The sequence below is a fragment of the Haemaphysalis longicornis genome, unplaced genomic scaffold, assembly GCF_048455015.1.
Source record: "Haemaphysalis longicornis isolate Haplotype H1 unplaced genomic scaffold, Haemaphysalis longicornis Haplotype H1 scaffold_5, whole genome shotgun sequence".
Taxonomy (NCBI): Eukaryota; Metazoa; Arthropoda; class Arachnida; order Ixodida; family Ixodidae; genus Haemaphysalis; species Haemaphysalis longicornis.
The window spans coordinates 64,967,357-64,989,584 of NW_027526385.1; the positions used below are offsets into that span (position 1 = coordinate 64,967,357).

Here is a 22,228-nt window from a genome sequence, read left to right on the forward strand (position 1 = left end):
TGCTGCATTTAGCACATCGTATTAGTCGTTATGGCATAGAAGAGGTACCACTATGAAGCGTCCATTAAGCCCGAAGTAATTCTACTTGGCGACAGTGAGGGGATCCGGGCAGAATCAGGCACACTGGGTGCCCCAGAGACACGTGTGCTTGACTGACGTAAACAAAGCAGAGGCATATCGTCAAGCATGGCTTCACCGGCAATCAGCGCGGGCGTTTTTAAAACTTCTAAGCATCCAGTTCCAGTCAGAAAATAGTAGCCAATGAACCAATAGCCCGTAACGTCCAAAACTACAAAGGTCAAGACACTTGAAATTGAAAGCACTTTTTCGGTTTTAGTGGCAGCAGGACCTGGATATGATGGTGTATGAAACCCAAAAGATTTTGATGCCACAGTTCCATGCGCCAAATAAACTGTCTTCGGTCTGCTACAATGCTTCATGTCCTCTACATCTCCGTGGTAGAATCGGCGTCAAATAATTTTTGGCACTTTTCTGGAGTAAAGTTGCCTGCGCGTTACAGTCGGGGACGCGTTACAATTGAGAGAGAGAGAGAGAGAGAGAGAGAGAGAGAGAGAGAGAGAGAGAGAGAGAGAGAGAAAAAGAGAGTGCTCCTGGATAGTTGTGCTGCTCATGCGTCAGGATTGCATTAGATTTTGATTGGATTGATTGAAATGGATTGGATTAGATTGTATAAAACTGAGTTCTATTTGATTGTATTGGATTGGATTTGAAATCGTTTTAGCGGCAGTAAGCACTCTTACAGATGATTTACGGTCAGAACGATCCCCGGCGCTACCCCACTCGTCATGATTCACTTAGTGGAGATGGCTGAATTTTTTGTGAGGAAATCACAACAGTAGTACGCATCAGAGTAAAGCGGAAATTAGATGCAAACTGTGATGGTAGGCCTGAACTCATCCAAGCAGCCCAGTCAGAGGCACCTTTTCTTTTGTAAAGGCTTTGAATCAGCCGCCATATACGGGATTTTTTTATGGGTCGCTTTTATTTATCCTTTTCGATATCTCAGAGGAGCTGAAGTGCAGGCCCGTGTTTTTGGCGGTATTAATCCTACTGCAAGATCAGCTTCAAAATGCCCATCATCATGCTAAGAACCATTGTGGGCAGGCTACTTAAACAGACCACCTCCTGGTTTAATGCTTCAAGCCCGCCCCCGGAACACGATAATTGGTGAGATGAGGTGAGGTGAAAAAAAAGCCGCGGGAACACTTTTCGGGACGACCTTTGGCGGTTGGGCTTTGAAAACAGCGCAGTGGTTTGATATCCGCGCGAAACGGCTGAGTAGCAGGATACATGTATATCGCTCAAAATTAGGAGGAGAAAAACACAAAAATTAAAACGTGCAGGACCGATGATATGCGCTTTGATTTACGAGGAACAAACAAACAAAAATAAAACCTTCAGGCGGGAAACAAAGCGGGAAGCCCGCATCACCCGTACTGTTTGTTTTTGTTTTGTTGCGCGTCTGTTCATCCTAAATTTGAGCGTTGTGCGCTTTGGAAAGTCCCCATAACAACTAGAGCAGCGTTATGCTCTGCTACGGTCCTAGAGTCCTGCTACGGTCCTATGTCCTACGGTCTCAATGGAATGAAGGCCAAAATTTACGATTTTCATTACGTAGGTACCGGTTGCTAGGTAAACCATGTATTGAGTTCGAAAGAAAAGTGTGAGAAATCTCTCCTTTTATCTTAAAATTTTGCGTGTTTTGTCTTCTGCGTTCACCCTCTATGACCACCTCACGCTTTTCCTTTTACTTACGCTCTTCCCATGCCGAGTGCTGTGAAAGTTTGCTCAAATCAATATTTTTATACTTCCGGGTTTGCAGTGCTCGGGGAGACCTATTTAGAAAGTATTCGGCATTTTCGGGGGTTCTACAATTGATCAACACAAACCAATATATTTTAATTAGGTATTCTCGCTGTTGTTTCCCGTCAGCGTTTTTAAACAGATGGTTTTCTGGCTACCTCAACGTAAAAACAAATTAGTATGTCTGTCAGTCTCCTCCTCAATCTATCCGCACTGCCATGTAAGTTCCTGAACGAGAAGGTTTTTCAGGCAAAACTTTTTCAATCTACTAAATATTGAAACGTGCTTCGTCAACATTATTAAGCCCAAAGAAAACATTACGCACATTTGAGGCAACACTTCAAGACATAAGTGTAGTTCCAATGTTCTTTCAAATAAAAATATATGGTTGCTTTATTCTCTCAATAGCAAACAAACAAATACGCGTTGAAAAGAATGTTTTGGCGAAACAAATGCAAAAAGCGCTCGCACCGGACTATAGACCCTCAGGCGATATTATAAGTAGTCCAACCGTAAAAAAAAGTTTATATAGATGGCGCGCCAGCACTAGAACGCGGTAAAACTGAATTGAGTAGAGCAAAGCTCCACCGTGTTTATCCTGGGAGGCGCGATACGGGAGTGGAAGAGAGTTAGAGGTGGACGCGAAAGAGAAGGGAGGTATTTGTCGAAAGTTGAGAGACTACATGAAATGTCTCGGGACTACAAAAAATTCAAAGCAAAAGGATAACATTTTTTGTGACCAAAGACTCTCGTGAGAGTGACAAATAAAGGTGATTTCTACACCTTTGTGGCGTAAAATGTTTGAGCCATGGTCGAGAGCTTCTCTTGTTCTTTGAAGTTTTGGCGTCCTGTGCGCTTTCGGCATGACCTAGGAAATATTGACAAAGACATTATGTGGAGGGGGGCAGCAGAGTACCGCCGTCTTGCGACACGACATTTACAGCGATGTTAGCAGGTGCGTGTAACATTTTTAAGGGTGCTTTTTTCTTACATGAAAAACCAATCGACCGTGTATTTTAATAGAGAATTCCTGGTTGTGCCGGTCATGCACTTACTTTGTGCCTAACATATACCTCAGCTTTCCATTGCGTGGAGTAGCGTGGATTGTAACAGCCCCGCGAGCAGTTATAGTAAAGTACAACCCCCATTATACGACTATTTCGGACCGTGCAAAAGTGTCGTAAAATGCGGGCATCGTAAAACGCGAACACCACCTATAAATATCGTTTTGCGGGACGGATTTTTGAGAAGCTTCAATGAGAGCTGCCAAATAAAGTTTTTCAGGGATCGGAAACCCAAAACACTGACAGAGGTAAATAGAAAAAGAATAATGTAGTGGAGGTACCAATCAAACTGTATTGAAACAAACAATGTGCCTCAGTGCACTCCACGATTCCCGCCAACCAGTTAGAATCATGGTGCATACGTGTGAAAGCCTAAGCCTGCCAGCGTAACCTCGTTGGCAAGTACCTGCTGAGCGGGTGAAATGAGCACGTGCACACTCCCACGCGCCAACTGCGCGACAAAACGAGACGCCGGGGACGGGAAGGGAACGTGATTGCGCAAGAAGAGCGGGCGGCTGCTTGAGAGAAAGAGACCAAAGACGAGACGTAGAAGAAAGCTATACCTTAGGGAAGCAACTGAGCGGGCTCAAAATCCGCGGAACAGGCGCGCAACCTTTTCATTTTCGGTGGGGTGTTCGCGTGAGTCGACGGATAACGGGTTTCAGGCATAAAATTATGTCATTCGAGGTTTAAAATCCATTATTTCTACGGGTACATCGCCGGGAATCCAGTAGTCCGTTGTAAAACAAGGGTTGTCATGAAGCCCGGGGACGCATAACCGGAGTGCCAATGTAGTTTGGAGCGGCCGTGACCATATACACTTCGTGTTTAAGCATTCTTCCACTTCGGCCCGTAGGCTTAGCAAAGTGAAAGACTGATCCACGAACACACACACAGACCAACAGACCAATATTTTCGCGCTTATAAGTGGGTTACCTATAGGTAACCCGCTTGGGTTACCTATAGGTAACCAAAGAGAACCTGCCGTATTAAAACATTTTATGGTGGGAGTTCTCTTCCGTTACGAGGAGCATGTGACGCCGCTACTGGTCCGCCGGCCGAATCAGGCTGCGCTGCTTTTGCAGATGCGAACCGGTCCACGCGCATTCCCAGTGTTCGAGGTTAGGAAAGGAGAGGAACGCAATGTTGGCTGCTCTACCAAGACGAAGTGGAAACCAGTAGCAGGTGCTTGACTGCATTACAAACAGTGGCCCGGGCACCCCACGGAGGATATATAAAACGATGGTAGAGGTTTAGCATACGAAAAGAAGGCGGACAAATAGAGGAGAGGCAGGAGGCCGTCGTATTGAGATGATGCTACCTTTTCTTTTTCTACCACATCTTCTTTTTCAACCATATGCGTCTGGTTATATTTGGTGTGACATTCAATATTCGTCCTCAAGGAGGTTCGGGCAAGACGGGACGTACTCTTGGCGGGCGTGGCGGACAGCGGGATCAAATGAAGGTGGAGGAGGGTGGCGGAGGATAGAGAACGCCTGGCATAGATGATGTTTATATTGCACTATACTTTTTTAAGAGCTTTTTCATGACTGCTTGAGCAGAAAGCATGAATGAAATTATACAAGAGAAAAAAATTGATCCTTCGAGTAATAAAGAGGCATAAAATTTGCTCAGTAGTTTTCATTAAACTTGAACTCAAGCGAAACATTCAAATGCATGAAGTAGGTATCCGGAAATAGAATCCCTACGTTCAGGGAATGTATTTCATCTGTTCACCCTTACACGTATAAACATGAGCACAAGTTACTGGAAGCAGAAACAATCACAAAGAGATACGATGCGCCGCGGTGATTACAACAGAAGGACAAAAATGTTCGCGATGATTCCTATTAAGGAAACCAATAACGAATCAGTTCAACCAAACCTGCCTAAAACACTTTAAAGACGCATCTGCTAGGTAAAAAGAAAAGACCAAAGTTTAAAAATGTGGTGTCTTCAAAACGTAACTGTTATGAAGTTACAATTGTGTTTAATAGTTCCTAAAAAGGTCGATGAAGTTTTATGACACTCAGTGGAAGCGCAATAAAAGATCTAATTGACTATGGGGGTGATCTAGGCCCTGATGCGCACTCTGTCCATTCAAACACGACACGTTGAAGGTCCACTCATGTTTTTTATCTATCTGCAGTAAGGGACCGAAAGAGACCGTGTAGATACAGCCGTTTAGATTGTGGGGCGTTTCAGTGCTAAATAATTTTTTCACATGTGCGTTTAGCCAATTGGCAGCTTCGTCCCTTAGCGAAAACAAAACAGTGAATCACTTATTTTAATTTTTCTCTTGTGGTTTCTCTAGATTCTTTCTAGGTGCCGTTCCTATCGTTGTAATCAAGAACCTGGACATGATTAAGGACATTATGAACAAGGACTTCAGCAACTTCGTCGCGCGAGGGGTGCGTGTGCTTTACAATATCTGAATCCCTCGCTGACTTCCATCATTTATATATTTTTACGTACATATCGCTCATTGAACATCCCAGGATAACGAATTTAGTTAGTCCGCATTGGCTAGATTCTCGTGAGAGCTGAAATATAGGTTAATAACCAGCAAGAAGGGCCCCGAAATAGCTCCACAAACTTAAGAGACCTCATGTAACATGCGCGATGTAGCAGTGCGAATGAACTACCGGCTTAAACAGCTGCTTGAAAGCATCTGACGTTGCCTAGCAAAACACCTGCTAAGCGATCTGTGTGAAGTGATTGAGTTTTACACAAGGTGATAAGGATACCTAACCAAATAAGGGAAAAGTTGCATTACGGTGAATAGAGAAACTTGTGCTAATATAGTTTAGGGGCCAAGAATTTTACCTCTCCTGCCTTGAGCTACTGGGTAATACGATCTAAAGTAGAAAAGTAGAAAACAGTACTAAATATCCTCATTTGGAGAAATTGCTCACCAATGTACAGAGTACCCCGCATGCATGTTTCAACTTGCAATCATGCGATGATTCAGGGGTAACATAAAAAAACAAAACACGTGGACAATGTTAGTGGTAAAGATTGCCTTTTTCATATTCGCCAGCTGATGCTTCGCTGTGCTAGATTTTTTGGAGTGAAGGATATGTGGCCAAATGTCAAGAAAGGAAGATTTTATGAACTGATTTATGTTTACAGTGCTTATAGTCGCATTTTGAACACAGTGGTTTAACTGATGCTTTGCGCCGATTTTCTCCTAGTGAAGTCGTGCGGAGAAGTAACGCCCGGAATACTACCGAATAACGGCTTTTACGACACAAACTGGCCTATTTCTGAAAAGGGATCCCTTTTCAGAACTAAGCCAGTTAACTATTTGCAACGAAACTACTCCTCAGGGAATTGAATAAAAATATGCTACGCAACATTTTGAGGCAGTACAGCCACCCGCCGCGGTGGCTCAGTGGCTAAGGCGTTGCGCTGCTGAGCACGAGGCCGCGGGTTCGATTCGCGGCCGCGGCGGCCGCTTTTCTTATGGAAGCGAAAAGCAAAAACGCGCGTGTGTACGAGATTTCAGCGCACGTTAAAGATCACCAGGTGGTCTAAATTAATCCGGAGCCCTCCACTGCGGCGTGCATCATCGCCTGCGCTGCGTCGGCGCGTTAAAACCCCACAATCTATCAACCAGGCAGTACAGCCGATACAAAAATCGTGACCAGCAATCACGCTCCTATGCAGATGGATAAGCCGCGACTGTAAATGCAGAAGCGCTGAATTTCACAGGTTTGCAATGACTAATATTACGTTTCGCCTTTTCTCTGTGGTTGGCCCAGCACATGAAACACCTTTGCGAGCTGCAGCCCCTCATGGAGGACAGCATCGGATTCGGCCGTGGACGTGCGTGGAGAGAAGCCAGGGCGTGTATGCAGCAGTTCTTTACCCAATCGAAAATGAAGGCGGTACGCTATCCCAAACTTTCCCTCGTTTATGTCAGCCGTATTCCCATAAAATTCTGGCTGTCCTCAAGATAGTGATATCAGCAATCAATAGATAAATGTGCAAACCAGTACACAAGGAATTCTTTGAGCCCATTTTAATGCACAAATGGTTCCTTGGCATCGCAGAGTAGCGACACACTCAACTGCCCATCATGACCGCCGATTCGCCGCTGACGTCACAATATCCCAGAGTGCACGAGCGGTCGCTTCGATCTTTCCGATGCACAGATCCGGTCAGTTTGAACCTGTTGTGCTCGCTCCTAATACGTTGCTGTCGCTACTGAACAAGGACAACTGTACCGGGCAGTTGTGCTTTGTCAGGAGGCTAGGCCCAATATTGCAAACGCGTATTCCTTTTCCAGGTAATGGATGTACACGTTTGCCGTGCTATGCTTCTTTCTCAGTTCCACATAACAGCCATTTCTAAACCCACAAACGGGTCATTGTTCAAGTACTTTTTGTTCCCGTAATAGGCACTGCGCCATTTTGAGCCTGCAGGGCACTTGTAATCCCTTTATTGTTGCAGGCTTCGGCATTTTCAATTGCTCAAGGAATCTGTCCCGTTAGGACGGTTCAACAATATTATCTGGCTTCAACTGTTCTACATACAACTGTATTGTATTTTTTATTTGTTTTGGCTTAGAGAATTTGCTTATTATAGTTTTGCTTCAACCGCAATTTTCTAGTTCGATTAGTAGGTTGTCTTACGATTTTTATTCTACGCTCTCATCACAAAGGATTCTTTGTCGCAACTTTTCTTTTATAGACACTTATGATTGCGCTGCATTTACATGTTCCTCTGAATTTAGATTTCTTAAATTGTTACCTAGGCCGAAATTACGATGTGTGCCGTGTTGCACATTTGAAGGGTTAGAAATTTTTTTGTTTGCCTTTATTGGCTCCTGTTCTGGTACAAATATATATATTTTTTCCAGTATACATGCAGGATATATGCAGGAGAAAAATATGAAACACGCCCAGGGAACCGCTGGTGTAAGCGTGTCCGTGAGCGTGTGTCATGTTTTTCTCCTGCTACATACACTTTGTAGAGGTTGCCAAGACCAACACAAAATTTCGACTCTGCTACCGAAAGGGGTGAACCGTACGGATCTCAGCCTAGATCGCAAGTAACTGAAGCAGTATTTTTATTTGTGACCTTATAAACTTGCATATGAATCGTAACCAAATGAATCTTTTCAACAGGTCATGCCATCTTTACTTCACGGTCAGCGCCAGTTCATAAAAGTCCTTGGCGCGACTGCCGACAGGGGTGCTGAAGTAGACATCACCAAGCTGTGCGAGCGGTTCACTTTTGACGTCATTTCAAAGACAGCGTTCGGCATCGACACGGAAGTACAAAAAAACCAGGACAATCCGCTCTTCCAAGCAGCCATAGTTGTCTTTCCGAACTCCATGAACGGATTCGCCTACCACATGTGTCGTAAGTCTTAACTCGATCTCCAAGACCTAGCTCGATGACCTGCAGTAGCGGTGCTTACTGAAGGGAAAATTCGTCTACCATTGTGAAGAAAGCATTAGATGCTTGCTGTTACTGACACGTTTCTAGCAATACATCGACCTATCCTGTTTTTTGTACATATTTTAAGGCTGGAAACGGAAATAGCCTTGATTATAGCGGGCCTTCTCAGCTGTGCACGTACTTACATAGGCAACAAGTCAACATTCGTCAATGTTTTGGCAGACATAACACGAAACGAACGATAGATTTGTGGCGGCAATACCCTTTGGAACTCACAATAGGAACATTGCTGACTGTGGATGGAAGTTTGTGGATACCTTTAGCTTTACCGGATATCTCGCACTAACTAGCGTGGGTTATTTTATTTTTCTGCTATGGCTGTACGAGAAAAACAGCCTCTCTGAATGAATAATAAATGGGGGACTTGCTGTTTGCAATATAATCTGTTATCTACTGAGCCTACGCAGTGTTTCACTTCGCAAAAATTTTATATTGCTGATTTCTTTTACAAAAACAGCTACCGAAAATAAGTTAATAAATATTTGTTTTATTGCCAACTACCATGGCAGAAATTTTCTTACGCCGTAACTGCAAATTGGCTGCCTATCTGCTTGCTCTGCTGCAAAGGCCGTCGAAAGACGACCGTATACTCTGCCACCCCTGCAACGTAACATGCTTTCCTCTTTGCTCCTCCAATCCCTCATGCTCTTTCCCTCGCCTTTTGCTCCTGCCATGGTGACGGAATGGTGATTTTCAAGGTCCGGTATGGTAGCCTTTGACTAACAGCTTTTGGTTCGCCAAAAACATGCCTGACGAGGGGGCTTCTTCTGAAATGGAAGGATTACAACAGATTGCCGGGTCATTTCAGAGAACCTGTTCGACTGGCCGAGGTTACTTCGGCTTCTCGTGAAGGTACTCAGCATGATCTTCTCGGATCCTGCTGCTGAAATGAGGAGCCAAGCCAAAGCCGTCATCGAGTTCCGGCGCCAGAATCCACAGGTAATCTACTGCAAAGAACGAATTGCGCAGTAGCTCAAAACTTTATTTTCATTTATTCATGAAGAGAGACAGGCCGTATAAAGGATTTTTTCAAAAGATAATCATTGTTTGCACATGTATGCTCAGGCGCAACGGTGTGTCAGGTTGTTGCGTATAAGACACCTGGGTATGACCACATGGCTTACATAGCAGTGAGATGGTCAGCTGCTCACGCACTCCTCCAAAATTATCCGACGGTGGTTCTCTAAGGACGATAATTCCAACGGTATGTCCCAAGTCCATCGATTTAGGTCAGATCACCTTGGGGAAGTTTGTGACCATCATTGAGAAATAAGGCGAACCGGAATATAGCTGCCTGCATTTGAACTAGGTTTAATTTCTGCGATTCTGAGAACAGTCGTATGAGCGACAGCTGTTCAAAACCCGTATCTGCTACGTAGTTTTGACAAAAAACACGAAGGCCTTCATGAAGACCAGATGAAGGCTGGTATTTCTACTGAGGATTCAAAGCCGACGTCCTTCGCAAATTTTGCTTCAGGATTCCGGTCGCAAAGGTCTGCTACCTGTAAGCCGTAATTTCGCAGACGTGAGCGCAGGTCGAGTGATCGAGGCACATGAACCAATTCACGTGTCCTAGAAACGGTTACGTTAATGTTTTCCACGCGCGCAGCAGCTAAACAAGCGATCATTCCAGGATAAGCTCAGTGCTGCTAAAAGGGGACGCAAGTGACAGGGCCACTATAACCCTGCCGGAGGGAAATGCGGTGCTCGGTTGTAATGAGCACACGTAGAAATCATACACCATGGCCGTGAAGCTCTTACGCACCCATCCTCCTTAGTTATGACCTCATTAAACACAAAACCATTTCGAATTCTTAATGGCTGTATAATTATTATTCCATAATGTATAAATATTATAGATAATTTTTCCCTCCTTCTCTTCCATGTAGCTATCACCGCCATCATCATGATTATTCGTCTCCATCGCCTTGCATTAGGGCTAACTGCTGGAGAGATGACCTCCTCAATGTATTTCGTAGGTTAACATAATGTGGCAGCCAGATGAAGTTTCCCTATATTTTTCTATTTGGCATCTTGAGGTGCAATGCGCGCTACCTTGTTTTTTGCCTTTCTTAGGCCGCAGTTGCGTCACCCGTGTCTGTAGCATGTGTTCTGTTTTTGAAATTCGCCATCCTACCATAACGTAGAACATCCAAGTTGGCTTTTATCCACGAACACGCAATAGGAACGTATTTCAATGATTTTAACTTGCCTCGTAATTGGTTTCTCCTTTTTTGCTGTTTCGTGAGGTCCCACGATTATACCAGAATTTCGAAAGTGTGCATATATTCCGTAAAATATATTGTAACAAAAGAAATATCTAACGTTTGTTCCTGTTATGAGGACGTTATTAATACACCTTTAGGCAAGATCTTCGCCTGTTTCCTTCTTTGTTGGTAGATGGTCAATTGCGCAATCGTTGACGGTCATTAGGCTCGTTCAGCACTTTTGGCACGTTGCCTTCTTTCTTCGCCTATCTCTTTCTGATCACGCATGATTTCTTTGAAGTAAAGTTAGATCTTTTTTAAAGTTCTGCTGCAAGATCCATGTCGCTTTTTAAGTCGTTTGCTGATTCGCCTAATGATATGATGTCGACGCGACACCTTAAGCTGCATAGATGCATTTGAATGACCTTCACTCCAAGCTTTAGGGTAGGTGCGCCGCATATTTATTTCAAGCTTAGTCACAAAATCATCTGCTACATTTATTTTTATTTTAAGCTGGGCAATAATTAAGACATTACTCGTGTTCTGAATATTTTTGCTTTAGCAACTCCAATACTGTACGGTGCACTTTTATCTTGTCAGGTAAACCTGCCCGATATGGCCCAAATTCTGATAGACGACGCCCTCTGCAAAAGAAACGCCGGCAGAAAGATGGCTCACTTAACGACAGAAAGCCGAGGTACTGTGCCAAATTTTCATATACTTTGTCGGGGCATGTTTTACGACACGGACAAGTTATGAGACAGAGTGGTGGCTGACGTAAACACTGGTTTTCTGAATTCTTGTTAACTCAGTTATGTCGTAGTAGCCATAACCTTTTCATTTCTAAAGAAAAAGAGGGCAATGAGCTTCCCTAGCTGTAGTAAAAATGATAGAATTATATTTAGTTAACATCGTGCCCACATTTCTCACATTCCTCATGTTTGATACGCGCAACCTTGAGTCAGTGCACTGTTCTGAGTTTTTTCCACCTCCCAGTATTCTGCGGCCCACAAAGAGGGGTTTCCAAATATCCAAGAAAGCAAAGTCAGGAAATAACCACCAATGATAAAGAGACGAAAAAAGACTGCAGTTTCTTGCTTTCTTATTGTAAAACACGACATAAGGGATGCGCATAAGACTATCTTAAGGTTATACCTAGCCATTGAGAGTGAGTGGACCTGATGCATTATGTATATTTAGCCGAACAACTCTATTGGGAGCTCATTGTTCCTGCTAAAGTCACTGGCGTGTTGAACACTTTCTAATGCACAGTATGCAAGAGACAATGGTCCCCCGTAAATATGACAAATGTTAGCGTGCAGGGTTTGTTTGCTTGCTTCACTCTATCCGAAACTTTTTTGAGCGGTGGGAAGCTAGCAACCCGCAGTTCCAAAACCATTAACACTTCTTTACAATGCATGTTTTTGTTCATCGTAACATGATATTTACGTCATCGTGTTTGCAACAAGCAAAGAAGAATGGTTACCAACATTGCAGGATGAAATTTAAGGCCCTCAAGCCGTTGGCAACTACCTAACGCTGCAGGAATAGCCACACTTGACGGCTGTGGTAGCAGTCTACTTGCACTCCTGGGCACCTCGTACGTTCATTATTGTGTCCGATCGCTTTCTCAAAACAGTGTATGTGGCCTGATTACATAGCCATACATGCCACCACATATTCCAGCCTATTATTGGCATATATTCAAAGCACCCAGCTAAATGGAAGCGAGTGTGTCCCTACATGATAGTTGTGTTTGAGCGATTGCTAATATTTACACAAGTAACGCTTCATTAAACGTGGTGATGGCCCTGCAGTGCTCCTTCATGAACATGCGGTTCCGAAGACAATTTATATACGCCGAACACATATACAAAGAAAATGCATTTTAGAACTGAAGCCTCTGGCACGGTCTGCAGGCAGTACCAGCAAACAACTCATATAAGTGGCTTCACACCATCATTTTGAAAAAAAATACATCGACGGGTTCTGAATATTTTTCTGTGAGTAAATTTATTTCCATCGAACATAGAGCCAGCCGTGAAGTCTCAAGAATAGCCACTTTGTTCACGTTCACTGTGTTTCACTAAATAAGAAGCAAAGAAAACGTAACTTTGCTAAAATGTCAACTGTAAAAGTTTTCTCGCTGCACTTGTTGATAAGATTGCAAGTTGTACAAATGGCTGACTTTGTTTCTTTTCTGTTGTAGCACCTTTATCACCAACAGAACTGGACAAGCTGGCCGGAAATGGCATGTGCATTTTTATGGCAGGGTAGGTTTGTTAGTACTTTTAACGCAGGATGCGAAGCACGCGGAAAAAAATTACGGCGATTTCACTCACCTTCTAGAAGAGTGCCCGGGAAGGCGTTCGTGTTAATTATGATGCGATAATGTATATGAATTTCCGTCTGAAGCGCTGAAAAATGGTCGGCCCTCAAGCCCACTGCCACTGAGGAAGCGGGATGTTGGGTAGTAGGGGCATGCCCAAACCAGATAATGAGCCGTTATTTAAGTACGGCAGGTTGTGAGGTTGTAAGGGTGTGTAGTGGTAGATTTGCAATGAACCATAGGGGTGCTAGCTTTGGTATGTAGTCTGCACTATCACCCTACCTCGCAGGTGATGATGGCTGGGTGAAAGGGGAGGGGGTGTTACGGCGGCAAAATTACAGGTGGCTCAACAAAGTCGCTTGACCAATCGTTTGAGCTTTTTACATCCGTTAAATATGCCGAGGTGGGCTTATAGCTCTTTCACAGCAAAATGCCTTTTTCTAACCTGTGACATGCTCATGAATGGTAGCAGATATGCTGGCAGGGCTTGTATGAACAGCAAACCGATAATATTAGCACACCGAAAAGTTGTAGATTTCCAAAAATTGTTTCACCTAAGTTTTTGTAGTATTTTTTACAAATGTCATATGAAACAGTGTTTATAGTGAAACTAAAACACGCCTCATTCTGACCGTCACTATCAGAGTATTCGTTGTTCATTCCTCTTAGAATGACATCATAAAGCGACGTAACAAACCTGTTAGTATCTGTAAGACCAGCAGCTGCAGAAACTAATATATTACATGTTCTGAGGCAGAACATTTTATAAGTGCGCATAATTTTTTTTTGTGCAGGTATGACACCACAAGGTTAACCCTGACTTACTGGTTCTATCTTATGGCCAAACACCCCGATATTCAAGAGAAAATGCGAAAGGAAGCCTTGGAAGCTTATAAAGCACAGGTGGGATACAAAACAAGTTCTTAATACACCCGTGAATGGAAAATATTTTAGCGCTGATATTCGCATTCCATATTAGCATACTAGCGACAACTAATGGGAGCGTTAGGCCAATGGTAAATTTTCCTTGGAATGCCCGGTTCCGCCCTACCAAAATTTAAGATTACTGTTTATTTTGGATGGTGATGGAAAGCTTATAAATTTAATGGTGGAATGTAAATTTGTACTAATGACTCTGCTAGACCAATTAGCAACGATTTATTGTTTTAATATTATTGTACAGTTCAGGATGTCTATAAAAAACAAAAAAGTGTGTTGGATGATCTGATGTAAAAAGTTGTGCACAAGCTCATTTCACTTCATTGTTTTCAAATCCCACACGAATTCAAATGTTTTTTTTCCTGCGTACAGGGAGCCGTTTTAGTACTATTTGTGTTTGCGGGCGACAACGATGGTTGCTGCTCGTGTTTGATGAGACATCTAAGGTTATCATCTTGAAAATATTTTATCGCTTACCGGTGAACGAAACCTTGCCCTGAGCATTGCTAATTCATCCCGGAATAAAGCGCCAAAAAGAATGAGCTCGCCAGCACGTAACCATTCTTGCAATGCACTGTTCAATGATATCGTGATAATGCCTGCTTTGTTCGGAGCTACGGATGGCCCAGTGGAGCCTTCTGGCCCGTCCAAGTCAATTGCTCCTCCTAAGATTGCTTCCGTGAACCTTAATTTCTATAACTGCTTGAATACGGTTCTGGTATAGGTAAGTGTACGTGGGGAATTATCGAGCAGAATCTCACCGAACCCGTCAATCCCAAGGATTTCTTTGCTAGATTTAACTGCTCATTCCGAACTACAATTTCTTCTTAGTTGAAATTTTATCGGCACAGGTTTGCGCTTGATTTCACAGTGTGGTATGATTTTCTTCTGGCCGTTTAAGGTTAACCTTTTCTTGAATATTACCTTTTGGTTTCAGGGAGACCACCTACCTGTGGAGACGCTCACCAATCTTTCTTATACACATCAAGTGATTTCGGAAACACTCAGAATGTATCCGCCTGTCGTTACGTAAGTAATTTATTTCATGTGTTTTTGTCTTTGCATAATATTATGATGTAGTAATAAACTGCGTAGAAATATAATTAGTAAAATACAAGTTCGAGTTCTCTAGGGGGAACTGAATGACTACACTAAGGTAACATGAAGAGAACTGTTATTGCCTAGGATTTATTTTCAAGACTCAGCTTAGTGCTCTTCACATACTCTCATAAGATGACTGCTGGACAAATCACGTTGATTGAAACTTACACTTTGCGCTGAGTAGCACGCAAAAGGTTTATAATCTGGCACTTGTTCACTCACCCCACCCCTCATTTTTATTAGAAATGATAGTGCACCTACGTCATTGCTCAATGAAAGATTTAATATCAGTCATTTCACTGCTTGTTAAAATATCTAGTTTCAAGTGAAGCTGTATACGGTTACAAAATTTTCATTCGGTAAATTATAAGTTTACTTGCTTCAACAAAAACTAAGCATCTTATTTTTATGTTCGCAGGTTTACGACGCGATGTGCTGAAGAAGACTACCGGTGCCGTAGCTACCTTATTAAGAAAGGCACATCAGTATTGATTCCAGTGTACCAGCTTCACCACGATCCGCTTTTGTGGACGGATCCGGAAAAGTTTGACCCCGACAGGCAAGTGGAGTTGGTGCTTACTTATATAATAGCAGTGGCCAGGCCTCATTTCATATCCCGATAGCTCAGTGCCGCAGGCATTGTGGCGCTGAGCACAAAGTGAATGGTTGGGACTCTTTCCACCGAGAGTGCTTTCTACAGATCTCTTTAAAGCGTGTGTTTCGCCAACTTCCTTCCGGCATGTGTAAACTTTATGACCCAGAATTTGATGGCAAAAGTTTGATTCTAAGCGAAACCTTATCTGTCTAATCATCTGCATATGAGTATTGCGCGATCAGTAGCAGCAATTCTAAAGATAAATTTACTTTCATAAATAAACAAACGATTCTCAAATGTTTTACCGCTGTGCGACACTCGTCTGCTATGTCTACGTTGGCACCGCACTCCCTTAATCGGCCTTCTAGGAGTTTGCGTCTCTGGTTTCCTCCATCTCCTGTCTCAAGTTACCACGTAAAAAATGTAGTAAGCTTGGATTAATGAGGACCAAACTCTTCCACATTGGATGAAAAGAACGAGGTTGTAAATGGTGCGAGCAGACCACCACTAGATATGACTATTGGTGGATGAATGTATACCATGACAGGTGAAGCGGTGGGGAAGACGATGATGAGCTGATCCCAAAGTAACACGTCAAACAGGAAATTCTAACTAGTCTGAAATATGTCATAACGCGTTACGTGTTACTGGGTGAATACACTATGGCCGTATGGGGCGGAGCTTGGGTATTTCCAAGATATTGTTCAGATGAAGTTTAGGAGCGATCTAGCCCGCTGCCATATATTCAATTGTGTGAGTATTGGGGTGCGTCAGGGAACGAAACAACGTGTGAAATTTCAGTTGTCGAGAAAACGGGAAACCACCGTTTCTGAAACTGAGTAAGCATGATAGCACAAGTCCAGTCTTCTCATAATGCCCTCTTGAAAAATTATGATAGAACATAGAACAACGCGATTTCATTCGGACTGTACGCTCTTGCACGTACCTGCTATGCTGAGTGGGAGATGATCATGGTGTCAAGGGTGCAGCTGGCAGGTTGCATGATGGTAAATGACAATTCGTTGGTGTGTGGACGCTTGATAGACGGCGTGATGGAAACCAGAGGCGGATATCTACCATTCATAAATACAAGATCAATTTTCGTACACTAAATACTTGTCGCAAAGCTTAAGTGTTCGATGGTTTCGCAGTACACTACTAAAACGCACAATAGCTGATCCAAAAAAACAATTCGTAAGCAACAGTCATATCCATGTAATTAAACCGTCAACAAAACAAAAGCAGCTTCTCTATTGTGCCCCCGTTTACAGAACAAAGCTTTGCATTGTCTTGATGATAGCTCAAAACAATGAATTTAAATGCTTCGTGATGCATATTGCAAAGCACTAAGTTCAGTTCAATTTTTGTGGCATGTGCAGGTTCAGTCCAGAGAACAAGCACCTCGTAAATCCCATCGCTTACCAGCCTTTCGGCCTCGGTCCTCGCATGTGCATTGGCTCCCGCCTCGGCCTCTTGGAGCTTGCGTCAGTCACCACGCAAGTGCTACGACATTTCCGGATCAGCCTAGGCCCTAGCCAAAAGGTGTCACCTATGTTGCACGAATTATGTGTTACAAATACACCATAGACAAGACTTTATCTGCTTTTTGTTGCCATAGACTACGGTGCTGTCAATACCAAAATGAATGAATTTTCATTTTATCAACCGTCTAGTATGTTACCAGACGCGTTGAATGAAAAATTATTCCGCCATTCTTACCGATGACCAATAGAAACCCAAAATGCTGGCAGTAACCTTTGTGCAGCTGCAACCCCTCAAATCTAATTATACCGCCAGTAGAGGATTCGAGGCACAAAAAAGTACTCAGCCGATTTCCAATTATAAAAAAATAATCAGCCATGCGTGTCGAAAATTATTCAGCGTAATTTCCGAAATATTAGAGTAATAAATCCGTACCCAATTGCACATAAAGAAAGTACCAAAGGATCACCTGAAGGTTCATTCCCCTCAGATTTCTCCTTGGAGAAGCGATAGAAGCCATGAACAGCTAAGAATAAATGCCTAAATAATGCAGAAGAAATCTCTTTAAAGTGTCCGTCATAGTGCTAAAAAAAGAGTTCCTCATAGCGGGAACACTTACATATGGTCTCAAAACAAGCAGCGAGGTAATGAATAAAGATATCACTGAATTAGAAGATTGGGCGAACGTTCGTGGCTGGTCCTGTCTTGCCAATATAGTCATTGTGTTGGCATGTTGAAGTTACATATACACGAAAACGCTGATGTGAAATTTTTGGTATATGGTGAACTAAAGCTACCAGTTTACCTTACACATACAATAAACAAATTTCATTGCGGGTACTGTTGCCACTATCACAGTGAAATTCTCGTCATTTTCTGCACTGCACTCAGGTAGCACAACTAGAAAAGCTCTGAGTACACTCCGAAGGTTTGGCAAGCACATCAGTTAAGTACGGGAGGTTATTTCTGCCACCGAGGTGAAGTAATATGTCCACTCTCCTTGACGGTATTCAGAACATACTGAGGAGAATTGGAACAAAACGTTCAAACGTTTTGCTCCTTTATGCATATCCCAAATATTATCCCTATATTGAAAAATGTACTGAGCGAGAAGCATCACTCATCTTTCTTTCCAGTGCGTGAAAAAGGCTTTCCAGCAGCCATTTAAAGCACACGATGCATTTATGTTACTGTTTTTAAACTCCACAGGCTGTTAGACAAAATTTAAAACTTTTACTAGTCCATGGTGCTCATTTTTCTTCATGGCTACTGCGAACAAATATCGCACTTCCCATCATACGAGCTTCTCTTAACACTTCTAGCCATGCGTGTATTTTTTGCGCCATTATGTGGTCGTATTCAAATATACCTTCAGGGTCACAGGTTCTGCATTTCGAACGTCGTAGATTTCGTTTCAGGGCCACATGACTTGCTACTTAGCTACACCCCAACAGAAAAGTGAAATACCGTTTGGAAGCCATTTTAACTCCATGCGTTCCGGTTGTCATTACCTGTGGTTCCTGAGTAGGAGCTAAAAGTGCCCAGCACGAAATAAAGGACTGCTATTTTTGCATCGTAATAAGCGAAAGACACAATCCGCAATTTTCACGTGGTGACAGCTGCGGGCTAGCTTCGTGTAAATAAAGATCAAGTCATCAAAAAATGTGCGTGCAGACAAAGAAGACGAAAGCGCAGCTAGTTCCCAAATCTAGTCGGTGAAGGTATACGCCATGGACATATATGTGATGCCGGAGTGGCACGTTGAGGTGGCCACTTAACAGGTGCCCAGGTTGCAAACATTAGACAACTCCGCACAAAAGGATAAAATGATTTGTAACACGCGTCGTACACATTGTCAAAAGCTTATCCTAAATAAAAACAAATCAAACATCGGATATTTTAAACAATGTAAACCACATGTACAAGGAATCTACGTAGGGGTACATAGGGGGGACAATAATCATAGTAAAAGGCACGACGTCGTCGTCATGCGTAAAAGTGAAAGCCTATGGTTCAGGAAAGTTCATGGCAAAATATTCGCGTCTAGGCTTGTGATGCAATGAACCCAAGATATCCTGAACTAAGGACCACCGAAACAATTACGTATCGATAAAAAGAGTAACAATACGAGCAACTATAAGTTCTAGAGAAGGGACACAAAGTGAACTAATTTTAATGTGCGAAACGAAATGTCGATGGAGCAGAACAGCTTTCCCTGCGATCTCGGAAGCAGCAGTTGCGTTGGAATGACATTTATGATGTGATGAAGAATGTTTGATATAGATCGAGGCACTGAAATTATTTCGTTCGGTGTAGTATGCCCCGCATTTACTTTTATGTTCGCCGGATGCGTCAGTCACATCGATAAACACTTAAATGTGGCTAAAAAAGCTTTCGAACTGTGCGCTTTTGTGCAGTTCACTTTATGACTGCTTATTTTACTGCTGAGATGTTTAGGCAATAAGAGGCCAATTAAAAATTGGCCATCTTCACATTGTCTGTTCACGACGCTGTTTTGTAGAGTAAAGACATTTCTAAGGAGAAAATTAGCAGCTTGAAGGTAAATTAAACAAAAATTTAACCAGGTCAATGGATTCTGCCTACATGCAGGTCACAGACAATTGCCGCTATCCGTGCTGCCAATAGTTGGCGTACGCTATATGAAGATGCCGCTTTGTTAATTAGCTGATTCATGTTTTTTAGATTTGTGTGATTTGAGATGTCATATCTTTCTAAACATAGTGCAACGATAATAAATAAAGCGCTGTACGACCTGTTCTGCGTATTTACCCAGTAAGACTACGACAAAACACGGCTAAAACTTGCTACCAGAAGGGTTTCGGCGTGCGGCGAATAAGGCTACGAGTGCTTTTCATATTTTGTAGCTGTGCGTCCCCTTAAATATGTCGCTCATCAGTAAACCCTGAAGTCGATATAAAGTATTTTCCCCGTGTGCTGTTACCCTGTAGGTTTGAAGGTTTGAAGGTTTAGCTCATTTTCGATGTACTTCGTTTTCTTACAGCCGGATCTGGAGCTTGAAACATACGCACTCTTCGCGGGACCGAAAGACGGCGTTTGGATCAAACTTCAGAAGCTTTAAAAATATATTTAAGTGCTGGAACGGCGCCGTCACAAAACATCAGGTCAAAAGCCGCACGCGGGAAAACAGCACTTGCAAAAAAGCCTGGCGTCAAAAAACGCACTGTTCAATCAACATGCTTAGAAAGAATTGATCGATAATTAAGGACACTGCGACCGAGCAGCAGAGGGACCAAGTATTAAGACGTCAAAGAAGGCCCTGGATAGCAGAGCAATGACGCAAAGTAGCGCGGCCACAAAGAAGCACGTCGGCGTCAGAAGACCAGAAATATCGCAAAGTGCAACGGTGATTTTATCTACATTTCGCACGATATTAATACCACACGTTACATAACTGGACATGACTCCATTTTCTACATGTAGCACCATTACGTTTCATTTGTATCACGGTAGAATAGTCCGAACAAAATAAAATGTTTTGCCCCCTCCTCACTTATTCATGTTTTTTTTCTCGCTTGGCACGTAAAACCAACCTTTTACAATTTGTATGCAACACGAACTTCTCTGAATTAACCTTAACTAGAGACATAACCCGAGAAACAAATTTATATACAACATTACAACTGGGGGTTTCCGAAAGGAGTTGCGGGGAGGCATTTCCACGTTTTCGAATAGTTTGTTCATTGTCTGATTCGCCCCTTTAAGGAAGCCTGAAAAATCTCTCTAGCACCTTTACCCCTACGTCGGCAAAACTGGGCGCCACTGACTTGCACTCACTCAGAAATACTTATTTTTCCTGGTGCACTAACTCACACTCACGCTCACCAGTCACCCTCACCCCGCTCACTGACTCATACTCATGCTCACTACGCGCTCTCCACCCCTCGCGCTCAAACTCACCACTCGCCCTCAGTTGCATTCACGCTCAACGCTCCCCGTCACCACTCGCACTAACTCGCGCTCGCGCTCACCGCTCGTCGTCTCACTTCGCGCGCGAATGTGCGCATCAGACTGTCCATGAGTCATGAAACCGAAGAAGTGCATTACGGCGTCGGAAGGCCATCGAAATCACATTCCTCAATCAACACGCCACCAGAGAATTAATTCCAGCGTGCCCCATGACAGCAGCTCAGTGTCGACATCTTTCCGAAGATAAAACCAATACCTCCAATAACAACCATCGCAACGAGTGGCTCCTGCAACGAATAGCAAACAGCCACTACAAGTGCAGTGGTGGCGCTCTAGGTGGTAAGCCCCGTAAATGACACGAGTAGCGCTAGTGCACTCGCGAGTGGTGAGCGGGGCTCAGTGCACGAGGGGCTCGCACTCCCTCGCACTCACACACGCCAGTCCAAAACGATGGTGAGGCTCACTCACCACTCACTCATGAGTGGTGAGGGGGTGGGGGGCATGTGAGTGCTCTCGTGAGTGAGCCAGCCGGCCTATGCCTGCACCCCATGTACCCACTCACTGCCACTGAGAGGGTACTTAGGACCAAATGTACGATGCTTTCGTTTCGCATTTGGGTCCCCTGTGCTTTCGACGGTTAGCTGCACAGACTGAAGAGCCCTAAGAATGCCGCGAAGCTGTCTTCGTCCAGCAAGAACAGGAAAGCTTCGTCGGTTTACGGGCAGTCCTCATTAGAACCGGTCATTGCAGAGGGTATTCTGGAAAGAAACGCCTTTAGGTCATTCGGTGTAAAAGAAATCAGTGCACGAGGCGATCAGAATAGGCGAGAAGTAACAACCCTGCTTCAGTTTTCGCTCACAACAAACGGCGCGCTGACTCTGCGTTCTCATGCGCTTCGACGCCAGTATACACGAGCTGATGCCTGGCCACAAGATCCGCCGGGTATTCGTAGTATCAAAGTGCACAAAGCATGTACTGCTGTACTTGAAAACACTTTTACCTGACGGTGAGACAGACATCACCCGTGTGGCATACGCTAACAAAATTGAGAGCCATTTCCACCTGTGAAGGGGGATGACGGAAGAAGCTATATATAATTCACTGCACACAGATAGCCAGAGCACGTACACTTTTTTTCTTCTAATAGTTTGGTAATAGCAATGAATGTGGCTATGTTATTAAGTGATGAAACATGAAGTTACTAGATACTTGTTTTAGGAGACAAACAGGTACATGTCAATTTCCCTCCCATAGAAACCCATGTATAGAC

The 22,228-nt window shown here is 43.4% G+C and overlaps 1 protein-coding gene across 1 annotated transcript in view; it reads left to right on the forward strand.

The window, feature by feature from the left end:
- Positions 1-20,506, forward strand: part of LOC144139267 (putative cytochrome P450 6a13) — a 66,895-nt gene extending 46,389 nt beyond the window's left edge. Inside the window, exons 4-14 of the mRNA XM_077671673.1 lie at positions 5,203-5,299; positions 6,653-6,778; positions 8,021-8,258; positions 9,166-9,296; positions 11,165-11,261; positions 12,774-12,837; positions 13,688-13,796; positions 14,770-14,861; positions 15,352-15,501; positions 16,914-17,070; positions 20,033-20,506. Coding sequence (XP_077527799.1) covers positions 5,203-5,299; positions 6,653-6,778; positions 8,021-8,258; positions 9,166-9,296; positions 11,165-11,261; positions 12,774-12,837; positions 13,688-13,796; positions 14,770-14,861; positions 15,352-15,501; positions 16,914-17,070; positions 20,033-20,110 — 1,339 coding nt within the window. The 3' untranslated portion in view covers positions 20,111-20,506. The remainder of the gene's footprint in view (positions 1-5,202; positions 5,300-6,652; positions 6,779-8,020; positions 8,259-9,165; positions 9,297-11,164; positions 11,262-12,773; positions 12,838-13,687; positions 13,797-14,769; positions 14,862-15,351; positions 15,502-16,913; positions 17,071-20,032) is intronic.
- Positions 20,507-22,228: the final 1,722 nt, after the last annotated feature.